At 35.7% G+C, this 16,265-nt stretch overlaps 2 protein-coding genes across 2 annotated transcripts; both read right to left on the reverse strand.

Annotated features, from left to right (window-relative positions):
• Nucleotides 1–2,196: 2,196 nt before the first annotated feature.
• Nucleotides 2,197–4,344, reverse strand: LOC130996696 (uncharacterized). The gene is made up of 6 exons (XM_057921997.1): nt 4,186–4,344; nt 3,680–3,809; nt 3,340–3,494; nt 3,005–3,242; nt 2,736–2,902; nt 2,197–2,632 (listed from the first exon to the last, which is right to left on the reverse strand). Exons 1-6 carry the CDS (start codon nt 4,214–4,216, stop codon nt 2,454–2,456), a joined length of 900 nt encoding a protein of 299 aa, XP_057777980.1. The 5' UTR covers nt 4,217–4,344; the 3' UTR covers nt 2,197–2,453.
• A 4,878-nt stretch (nt 4,345–9,222) lies between these two features.
• LOC130996674 (uncharacterized) lies at nt 9,223–11,305 on the reverse strand. Its single transcript, XM_057921975.1, has 6 exons — nt 11,176–11,305; nt 10,544–10,676; nt 10,323–10,474; nt 9,979–10,243; nt 9,734–9,903; nt 9,223–9,549 (listed from the first exon to the last, which is right to left on the reverse strand). Exons 1-6 carry the CDS (start codon nt 11,201–11,203, stop codon nt 9,377–9,379), a joined length of 921 nt encoding a protein of 306 aa, XP_057777958.1. The 5' UTR covers nt 11,204–11,305; the 3' UTR covers nt 9,223–9,376.
• Nucleotides 11,306–16,265: the final 4,960 nt, after the last annotated feature.

The raw sequence follows: 16,265 nt of genomic DNA on the forward strand, positions 1-16,265 counted from the left end.
TCACTCCCTCTTTCTCGGTTGTTTAGACGGGTACTCTTTTTCCTTTTTACGATTTTTCCTATGGGTTTTTCGTAAAAATGTTTTAACGAGGCTCGACCCTTAGTCTGCTTTCTTGTGCTTTCAAGGGTTTCTTAGGTTTTTTCTTTCCTTTTATATAATATCGCATTTTATATAAGCTTTTTAAAATTCATTTGGCATGGAACAGATCACTTAACCCTAAAATATAGCGTTTGCAGAGCTGCCTTAGCTTCGGAAAGGAGTTTTAAGGTATTCAAGCGGATTTTAGCGTTATTAGGAGTGTTTGACGGAGTTGCTCAAGGAAATCAAATTCCCAAGATTGCTTTTTCTTTCTTTGCAATAAAAGTTCAATATTAGGAATGAGTAGTGCTAAAATGGCCATAAATTACCGCTGTCATAATGGCTTAGATTGGTAATTTTATTCTTGCATTAATTTTATTTGTAAATTTATTATATTAATCTCTTATATTTTCGTAACACAACTACTAAATTTATTATACAAAATTTATATTTAATTGTACTCTTTAAATTTTTAAATATTTTACGATTTTAGATATATATATATATATATTATAATTTAGTTATATAGTTTTATGTGCATCATATCTAGGACTAATGAAATATATTAAAAACTCGATATATCGTTCTTACCGTATAAAAAATATCGAACTTAAGGTATAATATATGACGAATCTAGTAAGATATACTTTACCAATGATCCACCACTAATCACATCCAAGCGCAAAAACTAGTGAAATTTGAAATAGTGAATAACATATAATACTCCCTCCGTCCCCAAAATAAGTTCCTCTTTGGGGACGGCACGGGTTTTAAGGAAAAATGGTAAATTGTATTGATAGTGGAGAAAAATATGTTATAATTAGTATTGAGAGTGGTGAAAAGGTGAAAAAGTGATATAATTAGTATTGAGAGTGATGAAAAAGTGAAAAGTAAGAATAAATAAAGTATTATTAGTGGTGGGGTAGTTGTCTAAAAATGGAAAGAAAAAAAGAGGAACTTATTTGGGGGACGTCCCAAAAAGGAAAAAGATGAACTTATTTTAAGGACGGATGGAGTATTACTAATTAAAACATTTAATTTTAGTAGGCTTAAATTAATACATTTTTTTAATCTTTGTTTATTATTTCACTAATACCTTATAATTTTAGTAGGCTCAAACAATACATATGGTCAATGTGTGACACTATTCTCATCATTGTATCGATTCCTATTATTTTTTCTAATCTTTGTTTATTATTTCACTAATATCTTATAATTTTATTACACTATATTATAATTTGATGAAATAATCAAACGTCATGGTCACTGTGTAATGCTATTCTCACTATATTATATATATATTTTTGCACTATAGTTTTTTTTAATAATCAAACAATGTGGTTAGTGTGTGACACTATTCTTAGATTCCTATTATTTTTTATCTCTATTTCTAATTTCACTAATACCTTATAATATTTTTACATGATACTATAGTTTTATAAAAAAAATAATATAATTAATTAAAAATATTCATTCAACATCTTCCACTAAAATATTTTTTTTAAAGATTATCCATCATTCAAAAATTAGCCAATGTTAGCTCAACAAAATAATTGATGCATATTTGTTAATGTTAGTTGAAATTTTTTAGGCATCTATCAATGATTTATTTCCTAAAATAATTGTGTTGTGTAAGTAGGGGGATCGTTCATTATAATATGAATCATTTTCTAAAATAATTGTGTAAATTAAGGGGGACAAAAAAAATCGTTTGAGTTGAAGGGACAAATTAGATAGTTAATATTTGAAGGGTATTATGGTAGCCATAATTATGGCTCCATATAATTTCCTATTAGGGAGTATTAAAACTTTCTTCATTTACTTAACAGTTGACACCATAATCAACACTGTAAATGTTAATCTGTAATTTGCCATATACTATGTCACACTAGGTGATGACACATTAGTAGCCAATAGAGAATTTAAATTGAACTTATACCTATTTAAACTAATCCTCAAAAGTCAAAAGTAATTAAATGGCCATGATGAGATGAGAGTTACCGGTAAGAATTTGATAAATGGAAAATTTTGAAATGAAACAAAAATATGATCCAAAAGTTTAGCATAATAAAAATTGAAGAAAAACATTTGTAAACGAAAGCAAGCAAGAACACAACATTATCTGGAAGTGTTGATTCATTAGGGTGGATATTACGATTCATTATTACAAATAATTATACACACACAAACATTGACACGCACTAGCTAATAGCTAAAACATTCTAACAAAACCAACCACTACCAATTCAAACACATCGTCCCATAATTCAAACACGGTGAAATAGCATTCTAACCATATAGTATATAATTATGCTTCAGAGCCAAAAAAAAAAAAAAGGAAAAAAAAGGAGGAAGTTGAAAATCCTAAGTATCATTCAATCATCAAGGCCCTTGACGTTTTTAGACGTACGAACAACATCTTGCACGGAGAGTTGTGCCTCAAGAAAGCAGCAGTCGTTAATGAGGAAGCCTTTGCTTGGGTCATTCATATCACTGATTGGGATCATGTTACTGAATCCCCAATCATTTTCACCAGCTGTGAAACAATGAGACGCTGCAACAAAACAGAATTTGCAATAAAAGATCAAACTTCCAATATTACTTCTAAAACTTGAAATCACTGTTATATAAAATCTCAAAAGAATAGAGAGGCCAACTGTTTCTGGTGATGTGAGCATGAGGCAGTTTGTTTCTAATGCAAAGGCAGAAGTCCGCCTTCACTTTTTCATGAGGAGAAAAGGTCATGGCCTCAACACACTCCAAATAGATGGAGACACTAACGCTTTTTGCATCACGATTCCCATTTGGAAAGAGCTTCACCTTCCTAAACCATACACACTTTTTTATTCAATAAATATTTGCATGATTTCCCTCTCCACAGCATATATATATATACTGGCATGAAATTGGGAAAAAAATGAAATACCATCGGAGACCACCAGCAGGGAACTCTTCAGAAGTCCAAACACCTTTCAATTTGGAGAAGTTTGTAATCTTCCAATCAAGCAAGCTCAAACATTCATTTACAAGCGCTTTGGGGTCGAGAAAAACTTCAGCTCCAAAGCAGCAGGTGTCAGCAACAATAAGGTCAAACTTATTTAACATTTTCTTGGAAATGGAAAACCCCCATCTAGAACTCGTTGCATCAAAGCGCCGTGCTTTTCCTGCTCAAGTTTTAGATACATCATGCTCATAAATTAACCATTTGAGAATCACTCATTAGGAATAAGTGAATTAAGACCTAATTAATTCCTCATTTACCACGGAAACAAACATAATAGTTTGAGATCTCATTGCGCAAAAGGATGCTGCATTGGGCATTAACCTCCCATCCTACAGGCAGAGACTCAGTGCCGGCCATCGATAAATACACAGAAATTTTATCATCGCCTTCTTGGGGATATATTATGAGCCTCCTGGCCAAGTACAATTTTAGAGGAATTACATGTTATATATATATATATGCAGCCAGAGAGGTTGGACATGAATTCAATTAAGACTTAAGAGACAGCACAAATTTAAATTAAGAGACACCGACACACTATGTTTTAATTGTGAATAATAAATCCTAGTCCTAATTGAAAAACAAATTCCAGATTACCATTTATAATTTCCAGCAACAAATTCCCTTGATTCTTGTTTCTTGATTCCATGCTTCCAAAGTTTTGAAAAAGATTGAACCTTCATCAGCATGTGAGCAGGCGGATCATCTCTTATTTCCACACCAAATTCTGTCCAATTTTTGAACAAGTACAAAAACGATCAACTGTAAACCCTAGTAAAGTTTGACAAGTTTTACAACATCATCATACTATCTATAATCATATAATTATGATTAGCATACAAGATTATATAAAAAATAAGTATTTATTAATGTTAGGAACTGGGTGCATCCCAAATCGCTTCAAATATGGGCAAAACATGTGATTTATAACAATTTAAACACCCTCTCCTTTTTTAGGATGAATTAATTCTGTCTAGAATGTTATATAACACAATAAAATACGAATAATACAAGACAGGAAACTGACGAGTCATGGAAAGAAATGAAGAGTAGCGATGAGTGAGTGCTTTGAAACTATTTTGGGAGGAATTTCGATCACTTACCGCCGTCGGCATCAACTGGAAGCGTCGCCATTACTGGAACCTTAACTTTTTTTATTCCGTGTTCCACTGTGTTCTGAAATTTGAAATTAAGAAAAGAGTAAAGATTTAAGGATTAGGATTAGGGTCACAATTGGGCCAACCCATCATATTTCATGCCAGCTTTATCGAGTTATTAGCTTATTCGGATGCGAACTAGGGATGGCAGTGGATCTTGGACCCGATCTAGATTCATTTTTACGGATTTGAATCTCAATTTTTTGGATCCAACGGATCTGGATCTGGATCTGAATCTCAATTTTAAAAACGGATCTGGATCTGGATCTTGAAATTTTAGATCCGAATCCGGCCCAGATCCGACCCATGGATCCGTTTTATTTTATATATATTTTATATTTAGTTTACTAATAATATTAACTAAATTAAAAATAATAAATAAATTATATTCAAAAGAATAAAAACTAAAAGTAATTAGATAAAAGTATTTTATGTTATATTTTTCATGATGGAAATTAGATGTTGTTGATTTTGTAATTTTTTTTTAATTTAATTTAAAATTAGTAGATCCATGGATCTGGACCCGTGGACCCGCGGATCTGACGGATCTGGATTTGGATCCAAAATTTTCAGATCCACGGATCTGGATCTGGTATGGCCAGACCCAGTCCAGATCCGGCCCGTTGCCATCCCTAATGCGAACTAATCGGGTTTAAAAAATTTCGGGACAGTGAAACTCAAAAAATTATTTAAAAAAATTAACTAATATATTTATCTTGACAATATTATATTTGCAATACAAATAAATACACGTATAAATAGTGACATCTGAACATCGACTTACGCAATAACTAATATAAAACTCTTAAAGATATAAAGATGCACACATTTTTGTTAAATGATTATAATTTTCTAATTTTTACATCTAAATTTTTTACGTTAAGTTTTAGATTAAAACATGGAGAAGTGAAATTATGCGTGTAAATTTCTAATATTGAATCAAAATATATTTCACAAACTTTAAGAATTATTTTGGGTAATTAGTGTATAAATACATAAATTTTACTCACTTTTTGGTATTTAACATGAACTTTAAAATGTAGTGTGTGTATTGGTTAAGTGATTAGGGCTTAATGTCTAAAACCGGAGGTCTTGGGTTCGAGCCCCCTATGGCGCGGCCTTTAAATTTATTTATTTAATCATGTTAATTTATCAAAAATAAATAAATTAAATGATGTATCGAATAAATAAAAAATAAATATTAAATATAGTTAGAATATAAGTAAATATAAATTATTTTTTCTTAAAAAATAAAATAATCTACATCAATTACTCAGTAAAGATCCTTAATTTTATTTTATAATTTTGAAAAGTATCGTTTTTAATTTTCCATCTGTTTGATGGAAAACTTTATTTTCTTCCCTAAAATTATAGAATAAACACATCATTCAAATTAAAAGAAACAAAGAAATAATAAAAAAAGAGTTTTCACACCACAATATATATTTATAAAACATGAGCTAATCATGCATAAAATTATTTTTTCTAAGTTAGCTCATTACAAAACAGCGAATGAACAATAGGAACGATGTGGGCGCTCTCAACTCTCTCCCGTTTCCCTCCCTCTCGGTATGCCTCCACCGCCGTCCAGTAGGGTTCTCACTGAAGTAACTTTTCGCCGGCTGGCTCTTGGCTTTCTCCAGCCGGCGTTCTCTCCTCTCACATAGCTTCGCTCAGACTCCCGCAAATTTCTATTAACTTCGCTCGATGCCCTAACCCTAGTGTTGCAGCAGACACATCTCTCATTAATTAATCCGCAACCTACATCTCACGACCTCTCCTTGTCTGCGGTTAAAGACTCCATGCTTTTCCCGGAAGCTTTGATTTTGGGGCAGAAACAACGGGTTGCTGCTGTTTTGGATTTGGATAGCGGCGCCGCCGCTGATTCGTCCGAGGTTACCCTTGCCTCGGATCTTCTTTTTCCAGAAATTAGGGTTCCACAAATCTCGGAAGCAAAGACTAGGGTTCGGGCACCACAGTCGCCTCTTGCTTCTAACCCTACTTTGCGTTCTTCCTTCGCCAGCGCGGTTAAAAACCAACCGGAACGGACCCCTGATTTACCTGCACATGATTTTGAAGTCCTTAAGCCGACGATCGTCGACGATAAACCGGTGCTCGTCGTCTCACCAGCGTTCCACCAAAGACAGGCTAAATCTTTCATTCATGCTCTTCACGCTCGTCTTTTCCTTCGTAAGGGTGACACCCCTGGATTCGCGCACGATCTGCACAAAGAGCTCCCCGGCTTGTGGAACACGGCTCACCCATGGCAAGTTATACCACTTGGAAAAGGGTTCTTCTCTCTAAAGTTCACGTCAGCGGCGGATTTCAATGCTGCGAACGCCTCCCCATCTTTGCGGCTTCGGCAAGGCATATTACGCACCCAGGCTTGGGTGCCTTTTTTCAATCCATACAAAGCTTCTTCTTCCACTGCTCAGGTTTGGATTCGAATTTTCCGTTTGCCTCATGAATTATGGCATCCTGAAGTTATCTCCGGGATTGCTCGACATGTTGGAGATCCGATTAACGTTGACGGACAATCTGCTGCTGCGTTTGTGGGGCATTTCGCTAGAGCTTTGGTCGAAATTGATGTTTCTAATCCGGTGCCTGACTCTCTCGATGTTACTTGCGGAGATAAATGTTTTACTGTCGAATTTGGGTACGAGAATCTACCCTATTTTTGCACATTTTGTAAAGTTATTGGTCATGCTTCTACTGTTTGTAGGAAGGTGAAATCTGTTGCTGTGGATAAGCCAACTTCTACGGCAACAGTGGTGGATGAGTTCACTGTTGTGCAGGGCCCGGAAAAAACTCCAAACTGGCGCCTGATACCAAAGATTCTCAATCAGAAGAATTCTTTTGGTTCCCTCGCCGAGGATGACACAACGGAATCCATTCTCCATGACAAAGAACCTTCTCTTTGGGATGATGACATGGACCACCTGGATGTACAGCACACTACTAATGGGAATGAGCTAATTGTTGAGAATAAAGTCTTTGTTCAAACTTCTAGCGGGCAGCTCACTTCTAGCGGGCAGCTCACTAAAGAGATTGACACTTTACTCTCACAAAGGCCCTCTACGTCGGATACTACTGTTCCCGAGAGCAATCTAGATCTGGCTTTGGTTGTGACGTCAGAAAAGACGACGATGGAGGATCCCCCCATTTCTCGAGGCCGAGGGCGACCAAAGGGGGCTACTAAGAAGGGAAAGGTTTCTGATTCCTCTATCAAGCATCGACTCCGGCGTATTATCAAGAATGGTATGTCCTCGGATTTCCATAAAACAGCAGGCTGTGCAGCTGGTGCGAGGGCCGTTCTTGGGGCCGTTCTTGATGCTCCGTCACCGGTGGAGTTCTTGAATAAAGTGCAGCATGCTCAGTCTAAAGGGGCGATTCTGCAAAACTTTGTGATACACTCCTCTTCAGACACAGCCCGATCTATGTCGCCAGTGGTCTCTACAAAAAAGAAAAAATGGGGAGATATGTTGGACTCCATTCTCCATGACAAAGAACCTTCTCTTTGGGATGATGACATGGACCACCTGGATGTACAGCACACTACTAATGGGAATGAGCTAATTGTTGAGAATAAAGTCTTTGTTCAAACTTCTAGCGGGCAGCTCACTAAAGAGATTGACACTTTACTCTCACAAAGGCCCTCTACGTCGGATACTACTGTTCCCGAGAGCAATCTAGATCTGGCTTTGGTTGTGACGTCAGAAAAGACGACGATGGAGGATCCCCCCATTTCTCGAGGCCGTGGGCGACCAAAGGGGGCTACTAAGAAGGGAAAGGTTTCTGATTCCTCTATCAAGCATCGACTCCGGCGTATTATCAAGAATGGTATGTCCTCGGATTTCCATAAAACAGCAGGCTGTGCAGCTGGTGCGAGGGCCGTTCTTGGGGCCGTTCTTGATGCTCCGTCACCGGTGGAGTTCTTGAATAAAGTGCAGCATGCTCAGTCTAAAGGGGCGATTCTGCAAAACTTTGTGATACACTCCTCTTCAGACGCAACCCGATCTATGTCGCCAGTGGTCTCTACAAAAAAGAAAAAATGGGGAGATATGTTGGACGACGAAGATGTTGGAGACGAGGACGCCTTTTTTAATTTCTCTTCCTAGTTTTTGTTTTCTTTTTTCGACTTACCGTGGTCCTTTTACGGATGCTTTTTCGCGGTTTTTGCTTTGCTTGTAGACGGATCCTTTGTGATCCGGCCTTTTGTTAGCGTCTGTGCTCTCAAGGGTTTGTTGGTCATTTTTCTCTCTTTTTAATAAACTTTCTATTTCAGCAGCTAAGTTAGCTCATTACCTATGTCATCTTATCAGAAAAGCTTCAATTGATAAATAGGAAAATAAATTATATTATTAGAATTTATTAGAATACTAATAAAAGAGTTGAATAATTATTTGATACCAAATCAAAGAACTTGCATTTATCTTTAATTTAAGATATATATAGAATATTTTTTATAAATAAAATTTGATTTTAAAAAAAATCATCAAAATATGAAAATTAAAGAGAATATGAGACAGAGAGTGAGAGGGAGAGAAAGGGAGAGTACAGAAAATTGAAGAATGGGTATGATGAAAGAGATAGAGAGAGAAAATATATGAGATTTGTTGAGTTTTATAAATATCCTTTGATTGATTCTTTAATTACAATTTTGTCACAAATTGTGTTTTCATATAGATGAACATTTTACATACCTATGAAAATTAGTTTCACATAAAACTTCACATCATTAAATATTTGAAAATAATGTAGTGGTTCACGTCAAATTGCAAACCTACAGTCTAAACTATAATTTTAATTCACGAAATTGATGCAATGAATTAAAAGAATTGTAGTATTTGTTGGCAAATAGCAAAAGTAATAATTGACATTATTAAAACAAAAATAATGAAAACACTTCAAAAATAATGAAAACACTAAACAACAGCCCCATTTCGTGAATGAAAAAAAAATGAATAATGACAATAGGAGTAATGAAATACTACAGTATACATTGAAATTTATAAACCAAACATAATATATAAAGAATACTTAGAGTGCAAAGAAACCAACCGTCCAAAGAAACTTGAATATTGATATTCCTATTTGGTCGCAAAAACAAATTTTAGTAAACAAAGTGGGCATTTGGTCATATAATATTATTTGTGGTAGCTGCTTCTTGTATAGCTTTTACAGAGAGTTGTATTTGCAGAGTGCAGCAGTCATCAACAACGAAGCCTTTGCTGTTGTCCCGCATTTCATCAATTGCTTTAAATTCAGCAAATCCCCAATCTGAACTAGAACATGTGAACCAGTGGTTTACTGCAACACCCAAAATGAATGCAATCTTTAGTTTGTAATTAGCAAATTGGTAAAACTTAATCCCTTGTGGTAGACATAAAAGGTCAAATAATCACTTGTATTAGGGTCAGAACCCAGAAATCATATAAGGTGTAGTCTTTCAACGTAGGGCCAAATTACACAATGTAACAGCGGAAATGTGTACCTTCCATAGAGTGGTCTTTTGTAGCATTGAGCATGTTTTTGAATGTAAAGTGGCAGCTTGCATTCAGTTTTTTACCACAACCAAAACTCTTTGAATCAACACAGTACAAAAAGACGGAGACATAACGGCCGCATGCCCTTCCATCTCCATTAGGATATATCCTAATATTCCTATGTTGCATACAAACAATAATCAGACTTAGGCGTACAGTAGAAAAAGGAGGCTTGCTTGAGACAAAAAGGTACCATTTGTATCCTCCAGTAGAGAACTCTTCAGACTTCCAAATTCCTTGGAGTTTGGAGAATTGTGAAATCTTCCATTCGTGCTTATATGGATTTGACACATTATGCACACACACATTCTGAATGAGTGGTGCCTTTTTCATCACAAAAACTTCAGCACCAAACACACACTTGTCCTTAAAAAGGTATCCATTGGTCATACTTTCCTTAGTGATCAACTTGGAAAATCCGCATTCAGGATTTATAGCATGAAAGCGCCGTGCTTTTCCTAAACAAGTTTCAGCCAACAAACATATATAATTGCCTAGCTAGATTTTGAATATTAATGAGCTAGGAACAATATATACCTCGAAAACAAAGATAGTTATCTGAGATGTGATTGTAGAGAAACAAGTTGAAAATGGCATTAACCTCCCAGCCTCTAGGTAGAGAGCTTGTTCCTACCATACACAAGTTTGCAGAAATGTCGCCACTCTTATCAAAATTCATTCTCACTTTCCTGCCAAATTAATTCCATCATCACATTTTAGAATGATCATCTTCCAAGTAGTAGTAGTAATTAACTTACCATTTGTAGCCTCCGGACTCAAATTCTGAAGATTCTAATGTCTTAATCTCATGCTTCCATAGCATTGAAAAAGACTCGATTTTGGTCAGCAAGTGCGCCGGCGAAATATCTCTTGTTTCCAGAGTGTATTCATCTGTTGAAATTTTCAAACAAGTGACAGAAACCATATTTCAACACATACTCTAATTCAATCAACTATACCCCATCACAAACATAATAACGACACCCGTAAACAAAATATCCAAGATTTTGCGGAATAAATGAAGTTTAAGATTAAATTAAATTGTGCTTAAGAAGAACAAAGAGCTGCATATGTGCGTGACTATTTTAGTTGAATTAATTTCCCTCAATTGAATGATTTATGAATTTAAAACTTATTATACATAATTATTCCAGTATCGTGTCAATTTTTCTCATAGCCGATTTAGCTGCGTCGGGATTTTCGACTCCAACTCAGCTTTAATATTAGGGAACCTTAAAATTATGTCCAAGATCAAAAAAAAATCTAAAGATCAAGTATTTCTATTCATAAACAAAAAAAAGTTAGTGAGTAGTGTGCAATTTTAGAAAATTAAATGCAGTGAACAATGATATGCTTAACGACGACACCGAGACGTTGTAAGTGAATAAACCTTGATCATCCGCTGGAAGCAGTGCCATTGTTGCTTGTTGTTCAATGCCTCTGTTAAGAAATTTATCTTCCTAGTCTCAACCCTCAAAATTCTCTACTTAAATAGTGTATTTAAGAGTCCGAAACAAAAAGGCTTTGTTAGCCCGTTAAATAGATGACGATGAGTTGCTACGAAAAAAAAAAAGCTTAACATAAATTAATTCACTCGAAATCTATGTATCTATATAAAAGCAAACAATAATGATGTTTGGACACTAGCTATGCAATACACCTCCAAAAAACCGCCGGTTTTCCTACTAGTCCAAATGGACCGGTTTTTAGTGATTTATTGATTTACTAATTTATCCTTTATTAGATATATTGTTTTATTATTTTTTTTTTCTGTGTTATGATTTTTGAAATTTATGATTTTTTTGTTTCCTAAATTTTCGGTTTTTTGTTTCCTTATATTTTCCAACTTTAAAAAAAATAATTAATATTATTTATTTTTATTGATGATTAAATTATTTATTTATATTCTAAAATTGTGTTTTATTTTGTTTCCACTAATTTTATGATTCTCTTTAAAAAATTCTTTTTTTTGTTTCAACATATTATTTTTTATTGTTTCGAAAATATTTTTTTCTGAATTTTTTGTATTTTTCGAAAATTATATATTCTTTTTTTTGTTTCCGCATATTATTTTTTTATTGTTTCGAAAATATTTTTTTTCTGAATTTTTTGTATTTTTCGAAAATTATATATTTTTTTTATTTGTTTCCACTAATTTGGATATTCTCCTAAAAATAATCCAAGATTTGTTTCCACAAATTTAGAAATTCTCCTAAAATAATCTTCGATTTGTTTCCACTAATTTAGATATTATCCTAAAATAATCCTTGATTTGTTTCCACTAATTTATAGATTTTTATTCTCCAATAAATAATCTTTGATTTAATTCCACTAATTTAGATATTCTTATAAAATAATCCTAGATTTATTTCGACATTTATTTTATTTTTCGATTTTTATTTTGCAAATTATATGTTAATTTTATTTATTTCTACTAATTTAGAGATTCCTTTCAAAGTATTCCTAGATTTGTTTTCATTTTTATTTTTTTTCAAATATTTAATAAAAAAATTCGAAGATGATTTAAAAAAAAGCGAAATACAAGAAAAAAGGTGTTTGGTGGATTTGAACCTGAGACACCAATAATATGTGAGTTATACTTTGCCACCTTGTCCAGTAGTGGCAACCGCATTAGTGAAGCGTTAGAAAGAAAAAAAAAATTAATCATATGATGGGGCATCGATTGAAAAAATAAATAACATATACTTGGATTAAATGTATTATAATAATCCAGTAAATGCTATATAACAATAGGAAATAAATTTTAATTAATTAATTAAAATAAATTAGTGAAGTTCAAAAAAAATTGTGAATACAATGTAATTTTGGTTGGAAAACTATATAACATATACTTTAAGAGAATGTATTAGTATAATATTTTATTGAAGTCGAAATAATTAAACTCAACGTTCATCAAGTTTAATTACATAATTGAAATAAATTAGTGAAGTTGAAAGCAAAAATACAATATAATCAATCCTACGTAGAGATTTTACTCGAAAAACTATATAACATATACTTTATTAAAAGCGATATGATAATAAGAAAATGAACTACTATAACGAAACAGAAAATTTTCAACTGAATCACGCGATGAGATTTTGCTCGAAAAACAATATTACATATACTTTAGTGTAATATATTATAATAAAGTATTGTATTATTATTAAATTGAGATTTATTAAAAAGTGAAAAAGAAAAAAACATCCCTTGAAAGCACAAAGATGCAGACTAAGGGCACAAAACTAAAAAAGCGAAGGTGAACAACTCAAAAAGGAAACTCAGGATAATTATCCATATCATCCGACCAACGCCTATGGACGACATTATTCATTGCAATCATACTAGGCCTATTGGTGACGTCAACCACAAACTCCCTCGGCTTATGACCCATTTCTTCCGCATTCCTGAGACGACTTTTAATACAACCTTCCGGAATTGCATGTACAGGCTCTCGTCCCTTTACCGAGCCCTTTGGACGACCACGTCCGCGCTTCTGCTCCGAGAGCAACTGCATCCCCTGATTAACTTGCTCCTCTAACCTAATAATACGACTCGCCATGTCATCCGGAGAAGGAATGGATGTCTTATCAAAATCAACTTCCTTAATCGGCGAATTAACCCGGTGGCTCGCTGAATCTTCTGCCCCAACTACCGGTTGTTGCTCTACCACAGCTCCACTATTCGTTCCAGGATACAACTCCAAAGTTCCCTCTACATTCGAGCCCTCCTTATCACTAGCCTTGTCCGTGTGAGGCGACCCATCATTTTCCTCCTCATTTAAAGCCTCTGCTTCATAATTGGAGTCCGCAATGATAGTCTCCTCCACTTCCTCTTCCTCATCCTCATCAAGCGCTTTATATCGGTTAGCATCCCCCGCCAGAGGGAGATCATTTTTCTTAACCGGTACTGTAGCCGCGTGAAGAAGATCAGGACCTGATAGAGGTTTAAGAATATCAACTTTGGGCTGCCATGCAGGAGTCGGACCCTCTCCCTTATCAAGATTCTTCACAACCACAGCAGGAGGCTCTTGCCGCGCCTCCTTCCCTGACTTCTTCACCTGCCTCTCTGCCGAACATCCCTCCTTTGTCGGAGACCGAGAGTTTCCACCTTCCCTCCCCACAGAAAGCTCCGTCGGCACCTGATTCACTTCCCTTTCCTGCGTAATAAAAGAAATTTCATCCTCATTTAAGACAGCCTTCGCTAAAGGGCCAAAAGCATTGGCGTTCGTGAAGACCGCCTCCACCCCTTTTCTTCTTTGATTCAAATCCTCTAGCTCCTTCAAAATATTCTCCTCTGCAGAAAAAGGTTTTCGATGTTCAGCCATAAGAGTTTCTCGGCCTGTTTCCTTAAAATTGTGATCAATAGGCTGCCAGTTTTTGCCTTTTAATCTAGGAGCAGGAAGCCCAGCCCCTTTGATGTTGTTGTCCTTATTAGCATCAGTATAATTCATCTTCGGAACAACATCCGTCTCTTTCACTTTGCATTTATTGCATTTATCCCTACTGTGGCCTGTAATCTTACAAAGAGAGCAATAGAGCGGCAGTTGCTCATAATAAAACTCAATGTAGAAAGAATTAGTACCACACCCAAGAGTCATCGATTCTTGAAGCGGTTGAGCCAAGTCTACCTCCACCAAAATCCGGGCAAAATGCCCAACTTCTTTATACGCCGAGGGGCTATCAAAACGTATCGGGAGACCTATTGTACGACCAATGGCAGCAAACACTTCCGGATGCCATAACTCAATCGGAAGATAATATAACCTGACCCAAACATGGCATAGAGAAGAGATTTCTTTGTAAGGGTCAAAGAATCGAACCCATTCCCTGATTCGGAGAGAGCCTTTGGATAATTCCCATCCAGTTCGTTGCTTCGCCAACGCCTTATCCTCAGCACATGTGAAAACAAGAGTGTAAAACCCTTTGGCCATAGGAATGAGAGACCAACTTTCCTTAACTTGCCAAAGCTGCTGTAGTTCTTCTTTAAGGGCAAGGGCCTCTATAGGCTTGTCTCCCTTACGGAGCAATAATCTACCAATGAGAGCATGACTGAAATTTTTGACTTGTTTCTTATAGAAATCCAAAGGAATATCAAGATTATAAGAGTCACCAATCTTCTCGGATTGCAAAGAAACAAATTTGGTTGCCAAAATATCTGGTTTACGTACCGCATGTGGCCGAACAATTGCAGAGTAAGAAGGCTTAAGCGCATCCTTATCATCCTCATCGGTTTCCTGACGATTGTCAGTGGAGGAAGCCGCCACCCCTCTAACTGCGTGCGGTGAGGAACGATCGGAAACGAGGTTTCCGTTCAATCGGGGGCCAGCAGCAGTAGGGGACATCGCGCTAGGAAAAGGCGTAATCGGCGAAGCCCCATGTGGCAGAAAATTAGACGACACCGGAGGCAAGTTCAGGCCGGATCTGTCGCTGGTGACAAGTCCGCCGGAAACGAGCGACAAAGAAGCCATCAGTGAAGGCAACGTCCATCAAAGCTAGAGGAAGGGTTTTCACAGCTGTACATAGCGTCGTCCCCCTGGGCTGGGTGGTGGCGGCGACCGAGCAACGGCTGGGGAACGGCGCGGCGGAATCCGGCGGTGTTTCAGACGGCCGAGCGAGTAGGTGACCGGTGCAGATGCAGACCGCGCCGACAGGTGCAGATCAGATCTAGATCTAGAAGATCTAGAAAATGTTGGATGTTGGATGCCGCCGACCGGGTCGAGGTTCCAGCGGGCAGCGGCGAACGGTGGGCGGCGACTGAGATCGGCGGGAAGGCGAGGTGCGCCTGGTGCGGCGCAAGTTTGGGCGGCTGTGCGCGTGTCTCCACCAGTCGTCAAAAATCAGATTTTGCAATCACAAATGCTAGTAATAAAGTATTGTATTATATTACATGTTATATGGTTCTCCGAGCAAAATGCCATCGTATGATTCATTTTTTTTTTCAAATTCACTAATTTATTTCAATTAATTAATTCATCTCTATTTCATTGAGGATAATTATTTCTTATTATTATATCGCGTTTAATACTATATTATACTTCATTGTGTTCAAGTATATGTTATATAGATTCCGAGCAAAATCTCTATGTAGGATTGATTATATTTTAATAAAATTTCCTTCATTATATATATCTTATAAAATTTATTTTTATTACAACTTCACTAATTAATTAAACTTCATTTCATCGAGTATAACTATTTCGACTTCGTTACTCACACAATAGTGGTTCATTTTGTTATCATCATATCGATTACAATACTTCATTATAATATATTCAAATAAAGTATATGTTATATAGTTTTTCGAGCAAAATCCCATTGTATGATTCACTTGAATTAATTTTTTTTCCATTACTCACACTATAGTAGTTCATTTTCTTACTATTATATCGCTTTTAATAAAGTATATGTTATATAGCTTTCCGAGAAAAACCCCATCATATGATTCGTTTTTTATTAAAACTTCACTAATTTAATTCAA

Source organism: Salvia miltiorrhiza, chromosome 1, assembly GCF_028751815.1.
Source record: "Salvia miltiorrhiza cultivar Shanhuang (shh) chromosome 1, IMPLAD_Smil_shh, whole genome shotgun sequence".
NCBI lineage: Eukaryota > Viridiplantae > Streptophyta > Magnoliopsida > Lamiales > Lamiaceae > Salvia > Salvia miltiorrhiza.